The following is a 19,508-nucleotide window of genomic DNA, read 5'->3' as shown; positions in this document are numbered from 1 at the left end:
TCCGATAATAACAAACAGACGCGGAAATCAGTGGTGCCTTTTTGACTGCAAAACACATTTGCTTTACTTCATCTAATTAAAGAGCAAATCATGGCAAATTATTCATTGTTTGTGTTCAGTGTTATTTAATTGTTTTTAGATAGCTTAAGATGAATTTTATAAGTGGACACAATGGTCTGTTTTTCTGCTTGGTGCATGCTCACATTTCCCCTCTAAAACTAAGGTTAGTGTTTCTCCAGAGACAGGGAGCCGCTTTATGATGTGGCCTTAGCCATTTGTGTATCCTGCCTTACTTCATAATCATTTTTATCCGGCAGTTAAAAATAATTAACAAGTCATGCTCTTTTGTCGTCCACCATTTTAGGTCCTGGCTTTAGCAATGAAAGGCCTTTCTATCAACATGGTCACGTAATAGTGTCAGGATACATTTTAAAGTGCAGTAATTCAGTGGTTTACACGGCCTCATAAAATACAGACATGCCCTGATAATGAGAAGCATGAATGGAAACTTGGAGTTCCCTGTGGCCCCTGTGTGTACTTGAGTGAGTGGGGAGACGTAGCTCAAAGGAAGACAGGAAGCGAGCAAGAAAGAAAGAACAAGCGGGAAAAAAGAGAAAAGACACCAAGAAAAGGTATTTTCAGGCTGCATAGCTGCTTAAATGGATTCCTTCTTTGTAGCGCTAAAAAAAACCCAGGGCGACTAATCAAATATACTCTTTGGGTAGATGCATGTGTTCCTAAAATGCAGATAATCTGAGAGCAGTATGCACTTTCAGAGTAGCAGGATTGAGACTGAAACTTTCCATGGTTCCCTCCCTGCTGAGTGATATCATATGGACAGAGCAGCAAAGGTCACAGACTGCTCAGGCACATAACTCATCTTAACTTCATCTTTCAGCCTGCTCTGACACTCTTTATGGTGTCTTGACCTACTGACAGAAAGACTGTGTGCGCGCCGGTATGTGCGTATATGCACTGTACAAAGCTGAAATGTAACCAAATCTGAGGATGTAAAAACGGAGCAGGAAAACTTACACATGTCTACATGTTTTCCTCCTGCATCTTGCTGAATGCATCTTAATCTTACAGTCTCAACATCTTGTTGTTGTGGAATAAATCATGATGTAGCGTGGAGGTGGTGGCAGGGAGCGTTGAGTCAGAGAAGCAGTCTGCTTGACTTCACACTCGCTGGGGATCTGGTAACTCAGCAGGTAGTCCGAGTACAGATTGAAACTAACTCTGCCTTTCCGTGCTCGAGACACCCTGAGAGCTCTATTCAGGAGCATGACTGTTCCTTTCTTGTAGAATAAAGTGCAGGAGTTCTCTCTTCTTTTTTTTTGTACTTTGTACAGATGGGATGGGCTCAGTTTGCTCATCTTTCAAGGTACACATTCTGGTAGAGATTTGATGTAAGTAAGATTGTACTGTTTTAATAACCTATTATTTTTAATAACCTGCGAGACTGCAGCGTTATGCTTAATTAATGTGTGCGTTCAAGTGATACTTGTTTGAAGAAATCAAGATGGAGAGCTGAGGTCATAGCTGGTCCAGTGATTTGTTAGTTTCAGATGGCCACCGAGCATTAGTGAGTTAAATCCTGGAATCAGTCTGTGACCTTTCAGTAAGGTTACCACCACAAGGACTGTTTTTCATCTCCCTGGTGTTTTTGTTAGCACTAACAAGATTGACTTATAGCAGATTTGCACTACTGTGCATGTTGTAACCACTGCCTAACTAGCAGTTATTCATCTGCCCAGCAGCATAGTACTGGCATGAATGGGAATGTCTGATTTGTATTAACAGCTCAGCAGTCACATCTGTGTTTTTCAGGCAACAGCTTTGAACATGACTCAGCCAATCAAAACTGTCTGTTTTCTAACATCTTCTATTACCGAGGTAGTGAGTAAATCAGTATTTCTGTATAGCAGGCAGTTGCTGGGTGCGGTGCCAATGCGTGTGTGAATTACACCCATGCATAAAGCTGTCCTTGTGTCCTGCTGGCCAAGAGCTGCAGGGAAACTGGAAATGATCGTAAATTAAGCAGCACTTGGCTGAAGAAATCATACAAAATCTGGGATTGAAAGGAACATTTGGAATTATTACTAGAGACCATAAAAGGAGTTCCCATGAAGCGAGGAAGGCCAACAAAAGCGGGGTACAGGATATACAGTAGAGCAGTGCTAGACTACATAACAGACTGGTGGAAGAGGCAGAGGAAAGGTCAGATTTGCGATATGTCTCTTCTAGTAACAGTAGTGGTCATAAACTGTTGTTCCAGCTGATGCCTGCCACTAGAGATGAATTATTCACTCACTTGTCAAATCAATAACGACCGGGTCTTTAGTGGCCTACTCTCCCCATGCCCTACTTATCGGTTTTGGGGGGAGAGGACACATCATTTGGAAAAAAAAAAGCTTGTGTAGAAAAGATTTTTTTAGTGGTTGGAATTCATTGAAGTGGACATATGGCCCCTCGCCGAGGGAAATTGGCTGTCAATTGTTGTCATTTTAAGGATTGTTTCTGGAAAATTGGGATTTTGAATGAAGAAGCACGAGTTACTAAAAAGTAAAGAAAAAAAAATCACCAAAGCTGGATTGAAATGAGCACACACGATTAATGTGGCAGTTTTGTTGAAATGCAATGTAGCAAATGGAGGTGGAGAGAAGGAGAGGAGGGGGGTTGCAGGATATGAAGTGAGTGGGTGGGTGGGGGGTTCTGGCAGGATCAGGGGATGTTGCCATGGCTTTAAGGGCATGGGCATGTTTAGATGGCACAGCCCACCCCCTGCACCTCTGCCTCTGTTCATGTGTCACTCACTGTCTTCCAGGCTGTAATTTTCCATCTACTGTAACAGTCTGGGCACATCGCCACCCAGGGAACTTTTAAAATAAATAAAGAATTCATTAAATAATTAGTATCCCCACAACAATCTCTTTTGTTCTGTCAATCTGAGTGCTCAAAAGTCACCCTGAGAGATGTAGAGAGAAAGAGGGTGAGCCAGCGAGAAAGAGAGGGGGAGCAAGAAATTAGTGGAAAAATCAATTTAAAAAAATTAAAAGCATTGAATTTTTTGAAATGCTTTTTACTTATCCGCCATTGATTACATCTAATTGGACCTCATTTCCTGAAAAACTAGTGTGTGTGCTTGCACGCAGATGCGCGTACTTGCATGTATGTGTGTGCATGTGTGTGTTTGTGACACTTGCTAATGGTTGGGTGCATAGATGATAACAACTTGGCTTAGAGACAGACAGATATGAAAGGCTGTCACTCTGAGCAGAGACAGCTATAATGGCCCCATGAATGTCTGTGTGTGCGTCTGCATATAAGTGAATGTGCATGTGTGTGTAATCATGAAAGGGTGATGATAGGGGCCACCACTTGGGGCCCAGCCATGCTTCCCAATCAAAAACTATCTGCTTGCTGGGTGCGCGTGCATTTGTGTGCTTGCTGTGTAGTGATTGCATTGGGTGAGACGGAGCAGAACTACCTCTTTGTCCCCTCCAAGATTTGACATTGTTGTCCCCCTTCCTTAGCCCAGCCCCTCCTGCCTCCTTGTTGTATGTGAGGTTAGCCGCCTGGAACATCATTGTATTTATGAACAGCTTGCAAAAGGACAAGACAAAATGTGAACCAGTTATTGACAAAAGATATAAACTCTTGAAGTAACTTAATCACAAAGACCCCTTCAAGGTGAGTCATAACGGGTAGATTTTTATTTATTTCATGAACATAATGTCGACTGCAAATAAAGTCTGGCTATTAGCGAGATTTCAAGCCAATAAAAGATAACTTAAAAACTTATGAAGGATGGTTTGGAGACAAACGGAGAAGTTAGTATTTGAAGCCTATAAAACGAACTACAAACGGCATTGAAAACTAAGTTTAGAGCTGATTTCAAACACTAACAAGAATTTCAGTAGCCTTTACTTTCAGTAAATGATAAATGAGGTATCTTTAAAATAATTGTACTTTTATTTCACAGCACAAAATATAATATACACACCTCTGCCTTACTGTGTGTTTTTACGTGCCTTTTTCTGAAAAATTGATTTAAATTTGAAGGTTGTTTCATTAAAATGAACTAAAAAGTCTACTAAAACACTAAAAGAACTTTTATAAAGTACGGCAGGCAAATTGTGCTCTGTGCGCATTGATATGACTTTTACAGACTGTAGTTTTAAGTGCTGGTTACCCTGAAGGGATTGTTAAACATCACATTAAACTGTTTTTTCCCCTGTTTATGTAAAGTTTTGGAATGTCACCTTTCAGCACTTCTTGGGCAACCAGAGGCACTTGTCGCTTCTGTCACTCCCATCTTTTTCTTTTCTCTAAGGGACTACATTGAGTCGACATTTCGTTTTTTCTGAAATTAATGGGGAATTAATGATTCCGTTATTCCCCCGCTGTGCGAGGAAGGGGGGGCTGGGATTCTTTTTTTAATCGCCCAACCTCTAGAAACTGATTGGAGCAGAAAAAATACGCCCAGTCCCCTTCTGCCAGGCCTCACAATGGAGGCGCTGATTTTTTTTGATAGGGTTCTGTGCTGTCAGGGGGCCAGCTGGAATTAGAAGTGGATTAATAATTTTAAACAAGGCTAAACCGCTTGGACTGTCTGCTCTTTCCAATGCTTAGCCAATGGTCCGTCTGCTCCCTGACCACATCAAAACAATCTAAAAACACTATATCTTCCTAATGAAGAGGGGTGGGTTTAGTTTATGGGCTTGAGAGAACATGAAAACATGCTTATTTAGACAGATTTCATGAGGTTCTAAGTCTTAGAACAAGCTGGGATTATTGTGAACACTCTGACATCACCAGAACAACATCCTTAAAAAAGAAGCATTGCTCTAACATTATGAGTAAAGTCAGAATTCAGTAGCCTGAACAATCTCCAGTTTATCTTCTGCTTTTCTTCTTTTTGATTAAGCAAATAAGTTTTTTTTGTATTGAGAGTTTATATTAAATGTGTGATGAAACTACATAAACTCTGCAAGTTACCTCCTAATACCATATGAAATAACAGTTGCTGCTAGGAGTTGAGATCCAGTGGCCAGAAAGCTTAGACCACCAGAATGGTGACCTCGGTCCGAGGAAAGATTAGGTTTAGCACCTGTGGGAGTTTTAAATGGTGAGACGCAAGGATTTGGGGGGTATTTGGAATGATCTCAAAGCAGACGTATTACCAGCTGATTTTGGGTATAGCAAAGCCTGGCAAATCAGACCCTGTTGGTGACATCTCTGAACCATGTCTCAGTAATCCCCATGTAATTTATGTGTGTGCTCAAGTATAAGTTTGTGTGTCTGTGCATCTGTTTGAGGGACCAACAGGAAAGGTTTGGCTTTGGCCATGTATGTGGGACTGGGAGTATCTTCTGGTGGCATGATTGGGCAGAAAGGGCACTCAGTAATGATATTTTTCCTCCAACTGGTACTCCCCTCTCAAAGGAAGCTGAGAAAAAGGTATTCTAAGAGGCCCAGACAGGAGAAGACAGACTGCGGTGCACTGCACAAGTCGATTCCTTTTTACGGTTTTGGATCTAAATTAATTTACACTGCTTAATTTTAATAGGACAAATGCGCCTACGGAAAGATAAAGCACAGAGCAAAACAGGAATAAACTGGGCAAACTGAATATAGCATAAATCCATACTTTTTTCTTTTTAACTCGGTCATTATAAAAATGTTCTGTGAATGTAGCAGGAACATTAGCCCCCTTCTGAGCTATTATCTTGGCTGTCTGGTGTTGCAATTTTACACTCCACTGATTCTGACAAGCAGTACAGAGTCTGCCTGCCCCAGATTTCACCTTATTTAGGTAATACAGGAAAAAAATCATTCCCAAGACAAGGTAAATTAAACTGGGTATTCGACTGGCACACTGTTGCCAGTTTCAATTTAAAAAAAAAAATCTAAACAAAACACCATATAAAGTTTACTGTATATGCTTGAAACAAAATTAACCTTAACGCAGATTTTACTCTATTTCATAAAACTGCACATTTTGCATCAAACTCTTACCTAAAAATGCCACTTATATATTCATAGGTCAGCTTTCCTAAAAAAATGTTTGAAGTTGAAAAAAAATGAAGTTTGCTCACTAATTTGTTCAGATTCTTTTCTGTTAAGATTTTATTTTTTAAACCTCTTTTCAAGGTGTGAACTTGGTCGTTGAAGTCTGAGTTAGTGTCACGTCTTATAATATCATCTTTTACAACAGCTTCCATCAGCCTTATTTCCAGTGTATGCACGGCTGCGCTGTAAGTGTAACTGACAGACAGGAGAGGTTCTTACATTATTTATGCTTCGGAAGAATGAAAACAAAACGCCTGCGTAGTAAGGTTTGGCAGTATTAAACTTCTTGCTGACCTGCGGCGCAGCTTGAGTTACAGCACCACACCCTTTTGTTTTATTCAGAGGAGAAATCTATCTAAATTACGTTAGCTTTATTTTACGCTTTAAAAAGAAAGAAAGAAAAGAAATAATCGCGTTTAAACAACGAATTACCGACGAAAAACACCACAAAGTACACCAATGGATTTAAAAAGTCTCGATTCGATTCTTGAAATGTTGTTGTTGTTTCTTTTTTTTTTTTTTAAATCGCGCCGTTTTAACCCTTTAACGACGAAATTTGTCTGTTATTTAAGTTTCAGTAGCGATTAATTAAAATGGAAAGAATTTTCTTGAAGTGTTCCCCTCTTCTGACTTTGACCCCGTTTTAAATGAACTCGGTTTCTCTGCCTTCATCGCTCACAAATCTCTCAAGAACAAGACAAGTGGGTCGTTAATAATTTGACTGCGTACATTTTCTTTTTCTGTTATTTGGAGTTGCGCAATGGGGGAAGAGGAAGGTCACTGCAGCTGGAAAACACGGGCCTTGTAGTTTCTTTTGTTTTAAATGCGCTCAGTCCGACCGTTTAAGTTAGCAGAGAAACATATGATTTAAAATTATAATCAGCTCATAATAATATTGATATATTATTATTATTATTATTATTATTATTGTTATTATTATTAATAGTGATATTGATAATAATAACAGTAGTAGTAATCGGATAATAGACAAATTGCTGTTGTTTATGCTGTTGTTTGTATCATTAATAGAAGATGAATCTAATAATATTATATTAACACTGGCACAGTTGGCTTATTACTCTAATTAAAATATGTTGCATTGTAAGGCCTGTTAAATATATTTAGCTTCATGCATATTTATATACCTATGTTTTTGCAAGTTGGGCAGATGATAAAAATAACAAAATTGGGAAGAAATTGTTTATTTAGTATAACAAAGAAAGGAACAACTTAAAAAAGTACTGTTGTTGTTGGAGCAACAAGTCATTTTCCACTTGTTTAGGGCCTGTGCAGAAGAACTGTGGAGAAAAGTTCACTAAGCCTGCTAAGCCTCACTCTCTCCATTAGGAGACAAATGTCACAGAGATGGAGAGTTTATTTCAAAGATACTAATAAAATAGGTATTTACCGTTGTTATATTTGAGTATCTTGCAAGCTCTCATCGTTTATAGCAGATAATGCACAATATAGTTGACCTGTCACTCACATGACCACAAATCTCTCTGGGTCTTGAATTTTTTAATGATTTTTTAAAGCTGAAACTCAAAACCACTACCATACTGGTTTACATACAAGGATAAATTGGCCTGTTTAGAACTATAAGGTAACTACAAATGGCTCCAAGTGCAGTGCAGCACGCACTTTTGCAATGCTTGTGGAAAACAAAGTCCCCTCTCTTTTGTTACTGGTCTTCAGACAACAATTGAAACAGGAAAAGCAATTATTGAAGAGATTGTCCCACAGGCTCTGAAAAGCTATCAGCATGAGGGTTGGGATTGGCTTGGGGGACACCTATGGCCCCATGCATTATCCTGGCATGAGGTCGCTTTGGCAATCGCCTGCCAATTTCCACCAGCACCTGGCTTTCCCATCCCTCCCCCCTTCATCATGCCCTCCTACCTGGTTCCCTTTTCTCCTCCTACACCTCCTCCTCTCTCAAAAAAAAACAAAAAAAAAAAACCCCTGTGTGCCTGTTATTGTCCCAGGATGGGGACCATTAATAGAACAACAAAAAGAAGAATAAAATCTGTACTGTTCGCTGAGTATGCCACAAAGTTGAAGGCATGTAACCACACTGCATTGTTTCCCATCATGATGGAATTGATTGTTGATACTTCTTGGGGAGAAAATCTCTTTGACTCAGCTTTGATAGAGTAGTTAAACACAGAAATGTGAAAATACCTGCAAACCAAAAAACTGCAGAGTGTATATCTTATGTTGCGAAAATATGAGCCAGTGGTGTACTGTTTGGCCAAAAGGCACAGTTGGAAAGCAGAGCCTAGATTAGTGGAAAAGTGGGAAATAACTGGTGCTATGTCTAACACTTTTTATTATGGCTGTTGAAAACCTGTATAACACAGCTGTTGAATATAACTCTCTTTTAGCACCAGAATCCCCGCCACCCACACAAAAACCTGGTCTTTCTCTGTTAGCCAAACACATCTTATTACAATAAGATCACCTCTGATCATGGGCTTACAAGAGCTAACAAGGGCCAGGGCATTACATATGAAAATCCAGATTGCATTGTTGTTGCCTTATGCTTGCCATTGTGTGTCATGCTTCCTCTCTTTACTTATATTAATCATTACAGCAGTCTCTGCTGCTGGCATAGCACAGATGTTAGCGCATACTAAAACACCGGTTCCTATCCTTAACCCTCTTGAATGACTGCTGCAAATGCAAGAAATGACACCTATTGTTTCCTTCAAAATATAATATTTTTCATATTTTTTATGTTTTTCTTTCCTTGACTCTCACAGAACCTCAAACATATTTCGTGTATATATTTATGCTATATATACCTTGGTCCCTTTTCATTGTTATTCTCTTTGCAGGAATGTGACTGCAATTGTGTGTGCACATTTGGAAACCTGCTTTAAAAGATGCATGCGTGGAGGGTGAAGATTATTTTTGTTTCACAGAAGGCACATTATAGCACCATGGTAGTCATAACCACAACAGGTCTGTTCATCTCACGCAGTTAGGCCCAGTCTTTAAGGAAATAGACTCAATCAGTGTTTTTGGTTACTACTGGCAATGTTGACTGTCAGTCCTGATCATATTTGAAGCATATAACAAATATAAAAGAAAAAGTAAAGCAAAGTCAAGTTGGGTTAAAAAAAACACGTAAAATAATCCTAATATAAACCCTTTCACAAAAAGCAGAATTCCCCCCTGAACAACATATTGCCTACATCCTTCTTCAAATGCAATCAATTTGTCATCATGGTGACACTAGTTATCATGTTATGTTTCCTGAATTTAAATCACAAAGATTGTTTTCAGTCTTTAAAGGTGAATATACTCTATTTCTAAAAATAAAAAAGCAGGTCAACCCCCACCGCCTGCCTGAATGGGAAGTTGCGGGAAAAAAGTAGTTATCGTTCATTGTTTCTTCCTTTGTTTTTCTGATGCCAGAAATCATGTAAACACGTGCTGAGGCTGTGGCGGGATGTTGTTCATGGTGCTATCCCTGCCTCATGCATATCCATAACGGATTAAAGATTGCGCAGACATTATGCAACTAGATCTCCCCCCTTTATGCCTTGATTGGCATTTCTGGGACACAATTGGTATTGTTGTTTGTTTTTATTTACTTCTTCATCCATCTATCTATCTATCTATCTATCTATCTATCTATCTATCTATCTATCTATCTATCTATCTATCTATCTATCTATCTATCTATCTATCTATCTATCTATCTATCTATCTATCTATCTATCTATCTATCTATCTATCTATCTATCTATCTATCTACCAACCTTCAACATGTGGATGTTCACACTAAACCCATGTGCGCCCTCTGATTGCTCTGATGTTCCAGCAAACTTAAGAGCGTGCAGCCGCTCAGGGCATTGCGCACGCGCGAACAAAATCGCCGTGACAGGCAATGAACGAGCTCTTTAAATAATGGAAAGACGCTCTCCAATTCTAATTCATTGTCTTAAGAAGGGGGCTAAATTAACGACATTGTCATTTTTATTTGAAGAGAGCAATGAATATGTGAGCGCAGCTGTCCGTCCCCTCGGGGGAGAACCCGTCCTGTGAGCTTGAGTCTGTCTTGTGCTCTCAAGTTGAAAAACAAAAAAAAGTTTGTTGGAGATGCTGAATCACGCGTTTAATGCGATCTGAACTAATTGTAGCTTTTTGTTGACTCTGCAGGTGATGTAAAGGCCAAATATAATGGCCGCTTTGGCTGTAATTAACGATTTAATTGCAGGTGGTGAGAGTTAAGGGCACACACTGTTTAACGGTTTAAGTGCACGTCAGCATTACACCTTTTTTCAATAATATGCATCTCAGCGATTCATAAAACTGCTTTCGCTTCCTCAAGGGAGAGCAGTTAGGGAGAGGCTTGTTATTGCTCCTGTTTGGGAGGAAGCATCACAACCGCAGCGTTCAGGGCAGAGCAACGGGTCATTAAATGGATGTCAATTGCTCATTTACCCATTTGCCACCTCTCAAAAGTGTTGAAAATATATCTGTCAAAAGACAAACGCAAGGCACAATTGCTGAACATCTGCTTTTCTGAATGAACGTTTGCCAGAGACCTTACTCCAGGGACCTATTAGCTTTGATTCCTGCGCCCGCTCTGATAAGGAATTCATCAAGTTTCTGACACCCTGCCAGATGTTGGGGAATTGCCGCTGTCTCCTGTTGGACATCCTGCTAATGGATTGTCTTTCAGCTCACAGCATAATAGAAATGTTTTTGAAAGAATGCTTTGTTTATCTTGGAGGGAGGTGGCTAAGAAGCCTCGAAGTAAATTTTATTTCGAATTATAATCCCCAGGTGCATTTTTTAGGCAATTTGTTGCTGCTGTCAAAGTGTGAGACGCTTTAGAAACTGAACTTGGTGAGTAACTTATTTTATTTTGCGATGTTTTGTTGTTCTTTTGTGGAAATGACAGGCCAACAACTTCCACTCATCACCTCGTGCGACACAGTGTTAGGGGCAAATAAATCGTCACGAAATGTGCATTAGGTGAGCGTCCAACCTAGCCTAGTGTGAGTGAGTTGAAGGATAATTGAAGGCAAACACAATGCCATTGTGTTCAACAGTTTCCATCACAAAAGCCACAAAACACCTTAACATATAAAGAAACACGTGGACTAAGGCACCTTGCGGATGCATATTCAGCACCCTGCCGAAGGTGAAACAACCTTCGATTAACTTCAGCACAAAAGGAGGCTTTTAATTATCAGATGTATGCAACTGATTGTTTATGAAGCTATATGCAGCCGCGTGCTGTTACAAATCCGTTTCATTTCAATCTCTAATTGTCACGCTGAGTTTAGAGGCACTATTCTGGTTAACCGTGTAGTTTTAATGCCTTCATTAAAAATATATATAAATATCAACAGTGTCAGATTTTTCGTTTCTGTATGCGGAGATGGAAACCCTCTTATTTCACTCACATTCATATCCTCACACAGAGAAACAGTACACACTCCCATGCTCGGTGCAGTTATTCTATGATGCTTCAGTTTTGGCAGCATCCCATTAATTAAGGAGTGATGGGATAAAACCTGAACGTGTATCAGCAAAGCGGTCATGTGCAGATGTGCAGGCGCTGTCTCCGATACAGAGTATCCCAACTGCCGTGCTGCTGTGCCTTTGAGCAAAATAGAATACACCCTAAGTTATTAAACAGCCTTGTGTCAGATAACCCCTTGCTTAAAGTGTCGAATAAAAGCTAATAATAGCCTTGCATCTCCAGCTCTATCTTTTAACCTACTAACCGAGTTACTTGTGAATTGATCGAAATTTATCTTTGCACTTTGTGTCCAATAATGACTTAATTTTCAGTTAGCGATGAATTAGCTGCTGTTTTTTTTCTTTTTTTTTTCTTTTAAAGATCACAGCCTCCGTTGCGTGACAAAAGGCGTTTGGGACCTGCTTGTGTCAGTTTATCCTCTTAGAGCGAGCTCTCCCGCTTAGCCAGCGAATACTCTGCTACTGAGAAAACCGAGGAAGGTAAAGGGGTTGGGGTTGACCAATCAATCCGATATAAAACTTCAGCGGCGTGCGCAAGCGAGACGTACGTCTCAGTCCATTTTTTCCCCTGCAAAATGCACCCCCCCCCTCTCTCCGCACCCAGCCCCCCCGCTCCCCTCCGCCTCCGATCCCTTCCTCCCCCACCACCACAAGAAGACTATATAAGCGGAGAGATTATAGGCTGCTGCACGCTGCCAACAGTCAGCTGCCATCCTCCGAGTGCACACACTGGAGCCCAGTACGGCAATCCATAAGATAACCCAAGATGAATGAGCAGGCTAATTGAGAGCCAGTTGTTGTCTGCTACAGTGGGACATTGTTGTTATACAGCCGCTTGTCTTTACACAACTGCATCCACGTGACCATCACTGCGTTCTAATCCATTGAGAACCCACTAGAAAAGAGCCTTTCATGTTTTTTCCTCCGTCTGGGTTGAATCATCGGTACCGAGTTCTCATATAGTGTGGAAATGATGGCTTGTTTTAGGAAACAGCTTGAATGCACCTTATTGGCAAGCTGCATTTTAATTGCAGAGTTAAACGCACCCCTACATTAATGACCCAAATTCACATGAATGTGCTTTTTAATGACACGTAAACTGAGGTGTGATTAACTCTTAAATGTAGGTATATTAGAGTTGTGTTTATTTCCTCGTAGTATGCTTTCTTTACTCTTATCACGGTCACCTGCTGCGGGTCAGAGCGCAGCCACGTCTGTGCTTAGGACATCTCAAATCCGCGCGTAAAAATGCAACCTTCGTGCGAGCCGCCGTGCTTCGGAGAAAGCCGGGTCTCGGTTATTTGACGTCACGGTGTGTGAGAGGAGCAACTTGAAATGTGCGACTAGACTAGCTGGGAAGGGAGGGAGGAAAAGGGTAGGAGGGGGAGGCAAGGAGGGAAGGGGTGAAAAGAAATGAAATCAAACCAAATGCGAAGGGTGCGCTTGCGCAAAAGTAGAACAAAACAGAATTAGAATCAGTTTTTCTCAATAACTGTTTATAGCTGAAGAATACTGTGTGGTGGGGGTTTAAAGTAACCCTCTGTGTCAGACTTACCGGGAAGTAAAGTCGTCAGATTACACCAGTCTCCCAGACAGAGCAATAGGAAATGTGCATTTGTTGTTGTTTCTTTTATTTTAAAGCACTGAATAAATTCCTATTTATTACACGGGGCTTTCCCGATGTGTGCATGTGCACTTGTTGTAATTCAGACAGATTTTTTTCGCCGTTTAAATGCTTATTATGGCGCCTATTGATGTGTGTTAACTCCTTTGGTTGTTTTTTATGTAGCTGTGCCTTGTTCGGGTAGTGGGAGACGCTGAGGCACTGCCACTTTTGGCAACGATTCCTGCTCCACTTTCACGGTCACACAGTGTCCTCAGTTGCCCGTCTTCCACTCTGCATGACAGGATTATTATATATTTTTTTTCAATCACTGTAAGCAGTCATTGAAGAAGAAGAAAATAAACTTTACATTTGCAGCTTTCATAGTCATAAACAGATGCCTTACCGGCCTTTCTAAAGTCCCTACACACTGCCAAGAAGTGGTCCTTCAACTTCCTCCCCCTAGGATTTCCATTGAACACACACACACACACACACACACACACACACACACACACACACACACACACACACACACACACACACACACACACACACACACACAAAGGCCAAGATACTAAGATGGCGCCTTAATCAGTGTCAAGTTCAAGTGACTCCTACTAAATAGCATGGCAAGCAGTGTCGGTTATATGCGTTAACATGCAGGGTGCAGAACAACATGCTGATAATAATCAACGGCGCAGTCTGACAGTCGCTTTTCATAATGTTTTGTTTAATTTCAGTCAAAATTTCCGTTCACATTTCTTCATAAATAGTTGATAAAATAAATCAACCAACATACAGTAGCCTAAAAAGTACAAGGAACGTTTGACTCTGGTAGCTATAGGCTAACGCATAGGCCTGCTGTTGTAACATGGTTTGCCTCGATGTGGCACAGTGACACAGTTCATCAGTAAAACATTTTTGCTCTTCAGGAATAACTTGGATTGTGACCCATTTCTCCCAGAAAGTGTTACAACATCACATTCTAGCTGTGTTTATACATCAGATATTATTCTCTGACCTCTGGACATGGGGCAGAAAGGTGGTGGGAATAAGAAAAAGTACTTCTTTTAAATTAAGGTATAGAAAATAGCATATAAAACATATATTCCTTAAATTATTTAAATAAACTTATTTCATATATCACTGTCAAGAGGTACCGTTTTTACATTTTATTTTAAAAGTAGTGCTGGTGGTCTGAAATTGTTCTCATATGAGTACAATATACTTTGTGTATGCATAATATTTAATTCTTGAGAATAGGTTACAATGCAATGCTGTAACTCTTTTTGCCACTGAACGTGTTCTCCCCAACCCACATAGATCTAGAATTCCTTCCACTAAATTTTGTTAAACACAAAAATGTCATCTTGACAAGTTATTCACACAAAACAAGCAAATGTGTAATCAAACTGCTCTATATGCAACACCACAACAAATAACACGCTTAGTTTCACAGAATTACATTTAAAACAATGCAAGCTGACAGACAAAAAAAACTTTTTTATTTTTGAAGATACTGTGTTGTGACAGTTCCATTGTTGCCGATGCACACATTTAAACATACTTGCACAAAGACACTGCTGGAACTAGAAAGGTTGCCATACTGGCGCATATAGTTCGGGTCTTGACCTCAATTTGAAATACTCAAAATGCTGTCACCTTGATTTGGAAATCATGACTTCGCACACTCTAAGACCTGTAGTATAGGAGTGCAATAGGCTGATGGGTTCATTCTTTTCTCTCTTTTTTTTCTTCTTCCCCCAATACTGAGTTTATGCTAAGATTGACATCTAGTTCTGATTCTATAAAAGTAAAATACACAAAAAGTTTAAATTTAACCAAAAATAAAGATAACAACAGAACCGTTTTATAGCTTCTCAGCTCAACTGAACTCAGCTCTACAAAGTCAATGATTTTACATGTCAATGGTCTCATAAACAAAATAAAAGTGACGGAAATATCTGCATTATATATAGACAAATCCATAATATTCATATAAATGATTTAATTAATCCAAATAAGACACATGTAGGCCTATTGGTTAAAAAGGAAAAAATAAAACAACAACAAAAAACAGAAGGATACAATCGCGATGTTGGAGCTTTAGTTTATCATTTGTTCCATGTTAAGCTGGTTATGACCAAAACTGTACAGTTCTTGTTAGAAAACATTTCCATAAATATCATTTAAGTTTCAGAACTTATACCCATAATTAAATTACAAATTGATAAATATGGCATCATGGATATGTATTTACAACGGTATTAACAAAAGGCAACGTTATATTCAACGGTAACAATCGTAACCTAATACCACATTTCTCCACCTGAAAACGGACGTTGACAACAGATTCGACCCCATCAAACAAGGAAATACATTCACGAGATAATATTTAGTTATGATTTTTTTTTCTGTGTTCAAGTTCATGACAAAGACTTTGGCACGTTTCTTAAGACTGTTTGAAGTTTCAACAATCAATTGAAGAGGCGACAATAGAGCGTCACCGTTATATAAAACAGCGTGAAATAATTTTCCTTTTTTATTCTTTTTTTTTAAATAAAAATTTGAGAAAATACATAAAATGAAAAATAAAACATTTTTTTCTGAAAACTTTAACTAAAGGATAAAAAAACATTTATTTATATTGAGAAAGTATAGCGTTTATTTATTCGTGATTTATTTGATTTCCTCAAAACTGCGGAATAAAAGTCAAATTTCGTGATCCTGAGAACGGACGTGGCCTGCTTGGTGCTGGCTTTTGCTCTCATCTCCTGCTGTTGTTCTTGTTCCAATCCCATTCGCGTGTGTTTGCGTGTGTATCTGATGATGATGTGTGCGTGTATGTGTGTGTGTATGTGTGTGGAGTGAAAATGAATAGTTTTTTTTAATGTTTTTTTTCCTGCTCATCCTCTTGGTCCACATTGAGAGGGAATTTGTTCTTCTGACTTCAAACGTACCATTCATTAAAGTTGGGTGCCAGTCCTTCGCTGTGACCAGACGTGTTTTGTACGGCTGACGGCGGCGTTTTTGTCGGGTCCTCAGTGCTGGCTGAGACCAGGACTGGCGGTGTGGACGACTCGTATCCGGAGCTTGCTGCTGGAGACGATTCAGATCCTTGAGACTCATGAACCTGCAAAACATGGGGACACGAGCACTGAGTTACTGAGGCAGTCATTGTAAACGGTGACCTTTAAGTGTCTTTATGGAAGGAGGCTGAACTTAAATGCGGATTAGCTCTGAGTTTTATGGGGCAACTGTAATGGTAAACAGGCGAGCTTCTGGACTGCATAGAAATATCCGCATCAACACACTGTTAAAGTTTATATAAAAATAGGTTTTCTCAAAGTACTAGATGGTTAAAATATATTTTAAAAAATTGCTTATTGCTAGCGGATATTTATAGAAGACGGCTATTTTAAAGAAAAATACAAATCAAAATCCATCATCAGAGAACAACAACAAAGGGGGAGTTTTTTTTTTAAACTATTAATCGTTTAATCTTTTAGCTATTTAAAATCAAGAGCCGCTAACACACTAATTGTGATTGCACACCATTTTTGTACCTTTTTTTGCAGTGTGACTGGGCTAGCCTATAACATCTTAAAAAAAAAGCCTAAAGTTGTGATGGTCTCTGTCTGTGGTAAAGGAGGTGGAGTGGCGTGTGTGTGAGTGTGTTAATGTGTTTAAGGAGTAATGAAGACGTTAATTACCTTCATGTGTTTCCTGAGAGAGCTAGGGTGTGTGTATGACTTGTCGCACACTTTGCAGATGTATGGCTTGTCTGATGTGTGCACATGCATGTGCTTTTTCCTGTCGCTGCTGTTGGCGAAGCGTCTGTCACAGCCATCAAATTCACACTTAAACGGCTTCTCACCTGGAGGATTAAATAAACATCGTGAATTACCCCTCAATGGCCCGCACAAACAAACCCCCATTGTAACACCGACTGTAAATCCGAAGACACAAGATGTAAATTGTCTGCAGCCTATTATATAACAGAGTAACCTACATTCTCGGGGCGACATGGATACTGCTCCACTACTACACACTGCTCTGTCAGGCTTTATTTATTCAAGAGGCCTGCTCCTTCATGCTACTACTGGCCTCCTCAGTGCGTGTGCTCTTGTATAGTAAATACTGAATCAACAGGGCATTCTGTACCGTGCACTGACTGAACTAGAGCGACAATTATGAACGCAGCCAGAAATTGCTTACTTGTAATGTGTTCAAAAAGCACACGAGCCCCGTGTCTGCCCTAAGCACCAATACAGCAAATGCACCGAAAGTTTGGCGTAAAGTAAATGAAGTATCTTTTGGACTGGCACAAAACTTCTCAGGACAAAAGCTGCAAGAATTAACGAGGCTGAACACTACAGCAAAGTTGCAGAGCAATGTGGTTTATACTCTACTGTGGAAACATTATCCAATCTGTATATTTTCATATAATTTCGAAAAAAGGAAACTGGGAGCTTATCGCCATTAGAAAAGTTGGTCCAATTTCTGAAAAGGACCTCGTAAACAATAACACAACAACATGCACGTTTATATCTGGAACACTGAAGCATGGGGTCTATTTAAAAATAGGCTCTCTTTCTATATTTTTTACATGATGCTAAGATGCTGTTGGTGCCTACCTGTATGTGTTCTTTTGTGTATTTTCAGGTTTTCCGATCTGGCGAATATTTTCCCGCATCCGGGGAACGGGCATGGGAACGGTTTCTCGCCCGTGTGCACACGGATGTGATTGACGAGTTTGTACTTGGCCTTAAAAGATTTCCCTTCTCTCGGGCAGTCCTCCCAGTAGCAGACGTGGTTGCTCTGCTCGGGGCCGCCGACGTGCTCCATGGACACATGAGTGACCATCTCGTGCATGGTGCTGAAAGTCCTGTCGCAAGTCTTTTTGGGTCTGTTCATCTGGTTCTCGTCTATCCATTTGCATGATAATTCTTGCTTGATCGGTTGCCTCATGTATCTAAAGAAGGCTCCCGGACCGTGGTGTGTCGGCACATTCATCCCCATATTCATGTTGATGGGGTGGTTGTAGTTGTGGAGCTGAGCCCCGTAGTGGTCTGTCCGAGGGCTCGCTACAGGACGATACGGATCAGGTCTGCCGAAAATGTCCCCGCGCAAGCCAAGATGCATTTGGCTGTTAACAACATGTCCACTGGATGAAGTGTGGCTCACTCCCTGGTCATGAAGTCCTGGAAACAACAAATGTCCTGGGTTATCGGTGATCCCGGGCGGCCCGTGGAGGCTCCCCGCCGAAGCTGCAAAGATCCCATGCTGGGTGCTCGGAGCTGTGGACTCTCCAACGCTCCGGTTCCGGAAGAGAAAGTCTCGTGTTGAATTGAAAGCTCCCCCGCCGTACGAGCCCACCTGCCCGCCGTGAGAGTGTCCCAGTGCAGCTGCATATCCACTGGCTTGCGGTGTGAAAGCTGATGTCTGGCTGGAAGCGATATCGTGAGCCACGGGGCTGATTTTAAAAGCAGCGGAGTGGGAGGAATCACTGAAGGGATTCAGTCCCAGACTAGGGTCTCTGTTCCCGATTTCGTGGTGCCGCGGCGTCCCGAAGCCCCCCACTCCTAACGATGCAAACTGCGGACCGCTATCAAGAAGCATAGTCATGAGCTTGAAGCAAACTCAGGAGCTGGGAAGAAAAAAACTGAAAATAAAATTAAAATCCAGTTTAGCGGAGCGCGCAAGCTGCACACTGCGTCGAGATGTACCACGTTGCGCGGAAAAATCCAAAAACAACAAAAACAAACCAAGCCAAAATGGGGAAAAATCCTATGCAAAGAGTTGGGAGAAAAAACTCCCGTTGACTGCAATCCGTGAGAAAGAGGATCAAACTTCCCCCCCTTACCAGGCGGATGATGTCCTTGGACTGATAAAGTCAATCACTCACTCCCAGAACATAAATGAACTCGGGAGGCAGTGCTACGACGGCCAATCGGCGTTCTGCTACCCCTGTAACACGTGACTGCGACGAAGGGTGGTAATTGGCTTGATTTCTGGTGATTGGCACAGTTTGTTATTGAAGATGGCAGTTCGTCTCAATTGCTTTCATTTGATTGGTTGTTGCAGGCATTATTTTGCAGGTATAACAACGCTCTAGCGCAGATCCTGCATGTGTTATGTGGAGCGCATGTCAAATGCAGCCGTACACGAGTCGTACTCCTGATGAAACTCCCAAACAATTTTAAAGATTCAGAGAAATATATAATCTACAATCTGTAGAGGATATACTAGAAAGTTAACTTTTCGAGCAACCACTTATGGCACTTTTGAACTGAAATTTGTAGTATTGAACTTAGAAAAACTA

The 19,508-nt window shown here is 40.6% G+C and overlaps 2 protein-coding genes across 9 annotated transcripts in view; one reads left to right on the top strand and one right to left on the bottom strand.

Moving 5' to 3' along the window:
- LOC145431882 (uncharacterized) overlaps positions 1-19,508 on the top strand; it is a 97,113-nt gene that overhangs the window by 38,948 nt on the left and 38,657 nt on the right. The window lies entirely within an intron of this gene.
- On the bottom strand, positions 13,893-19,139 carry zic3 (zic family member 3 heterotaxy 1 (odd-paired homolog, Drosophila)). Its single transcript, XM_026145036.2, has 3 exons — positions 17,821-19,139; positions 16,897-17,060; positions 13,893-16,316 (listed from the first exon to the last, which is right to left on the bottom strand). Exons 1-3 carry the CDS (start codon positions 18,809-18,811, stop codon positions 16,134-16,136), a joined length of 1,338 nt encoding a protein of 445 aa, XP_026000821.1. The 5' UTR covers positions 18,812-19,139; the 3' UTR covers positions 13,893-16,133.

Source organism: Astatotilapia calliptera, chromosome 2 (genome assembly GCF_964374335.1).
Source record: "Astatotilapia calliptera chromosome 2, fAstCal68.1, whole genome shotgun sequence".
Classification (NCBI taxonomy): domain Eukaryota; kingdom Metazoa; phylum Chordata; class Actinopteri; order Cichliformes; family Cichlidae; genus Astatotilapia; species Astatotilapia calliptera.
This window is presented reverse-complemented; position numbering and strand designations above follow the sequence as displayed.

Coding starts and splice junctions, on each gene's coding strand:
- zic3 (XM_026145036.2), bottom strand. CDS start 18,811: ATGACTATGCTTCTTGATAGCGGTCCGCAGTTTGCATCGTTAGGAGTG. Junction 17,061..17,820: donor ACACAAAAGAACACATACAG/GTAGGCACCAAC, acceptor TTAATCCTCCAG/GTGAGAAGCCGTTTAAGTGT. Junction 16,317..16,896: donor CTCTCAGGAAACACATGAAG/GTAATTAACGTC, acceptor CATGTTTTGCAG/GTTCATGAGTCTCAAGGATC.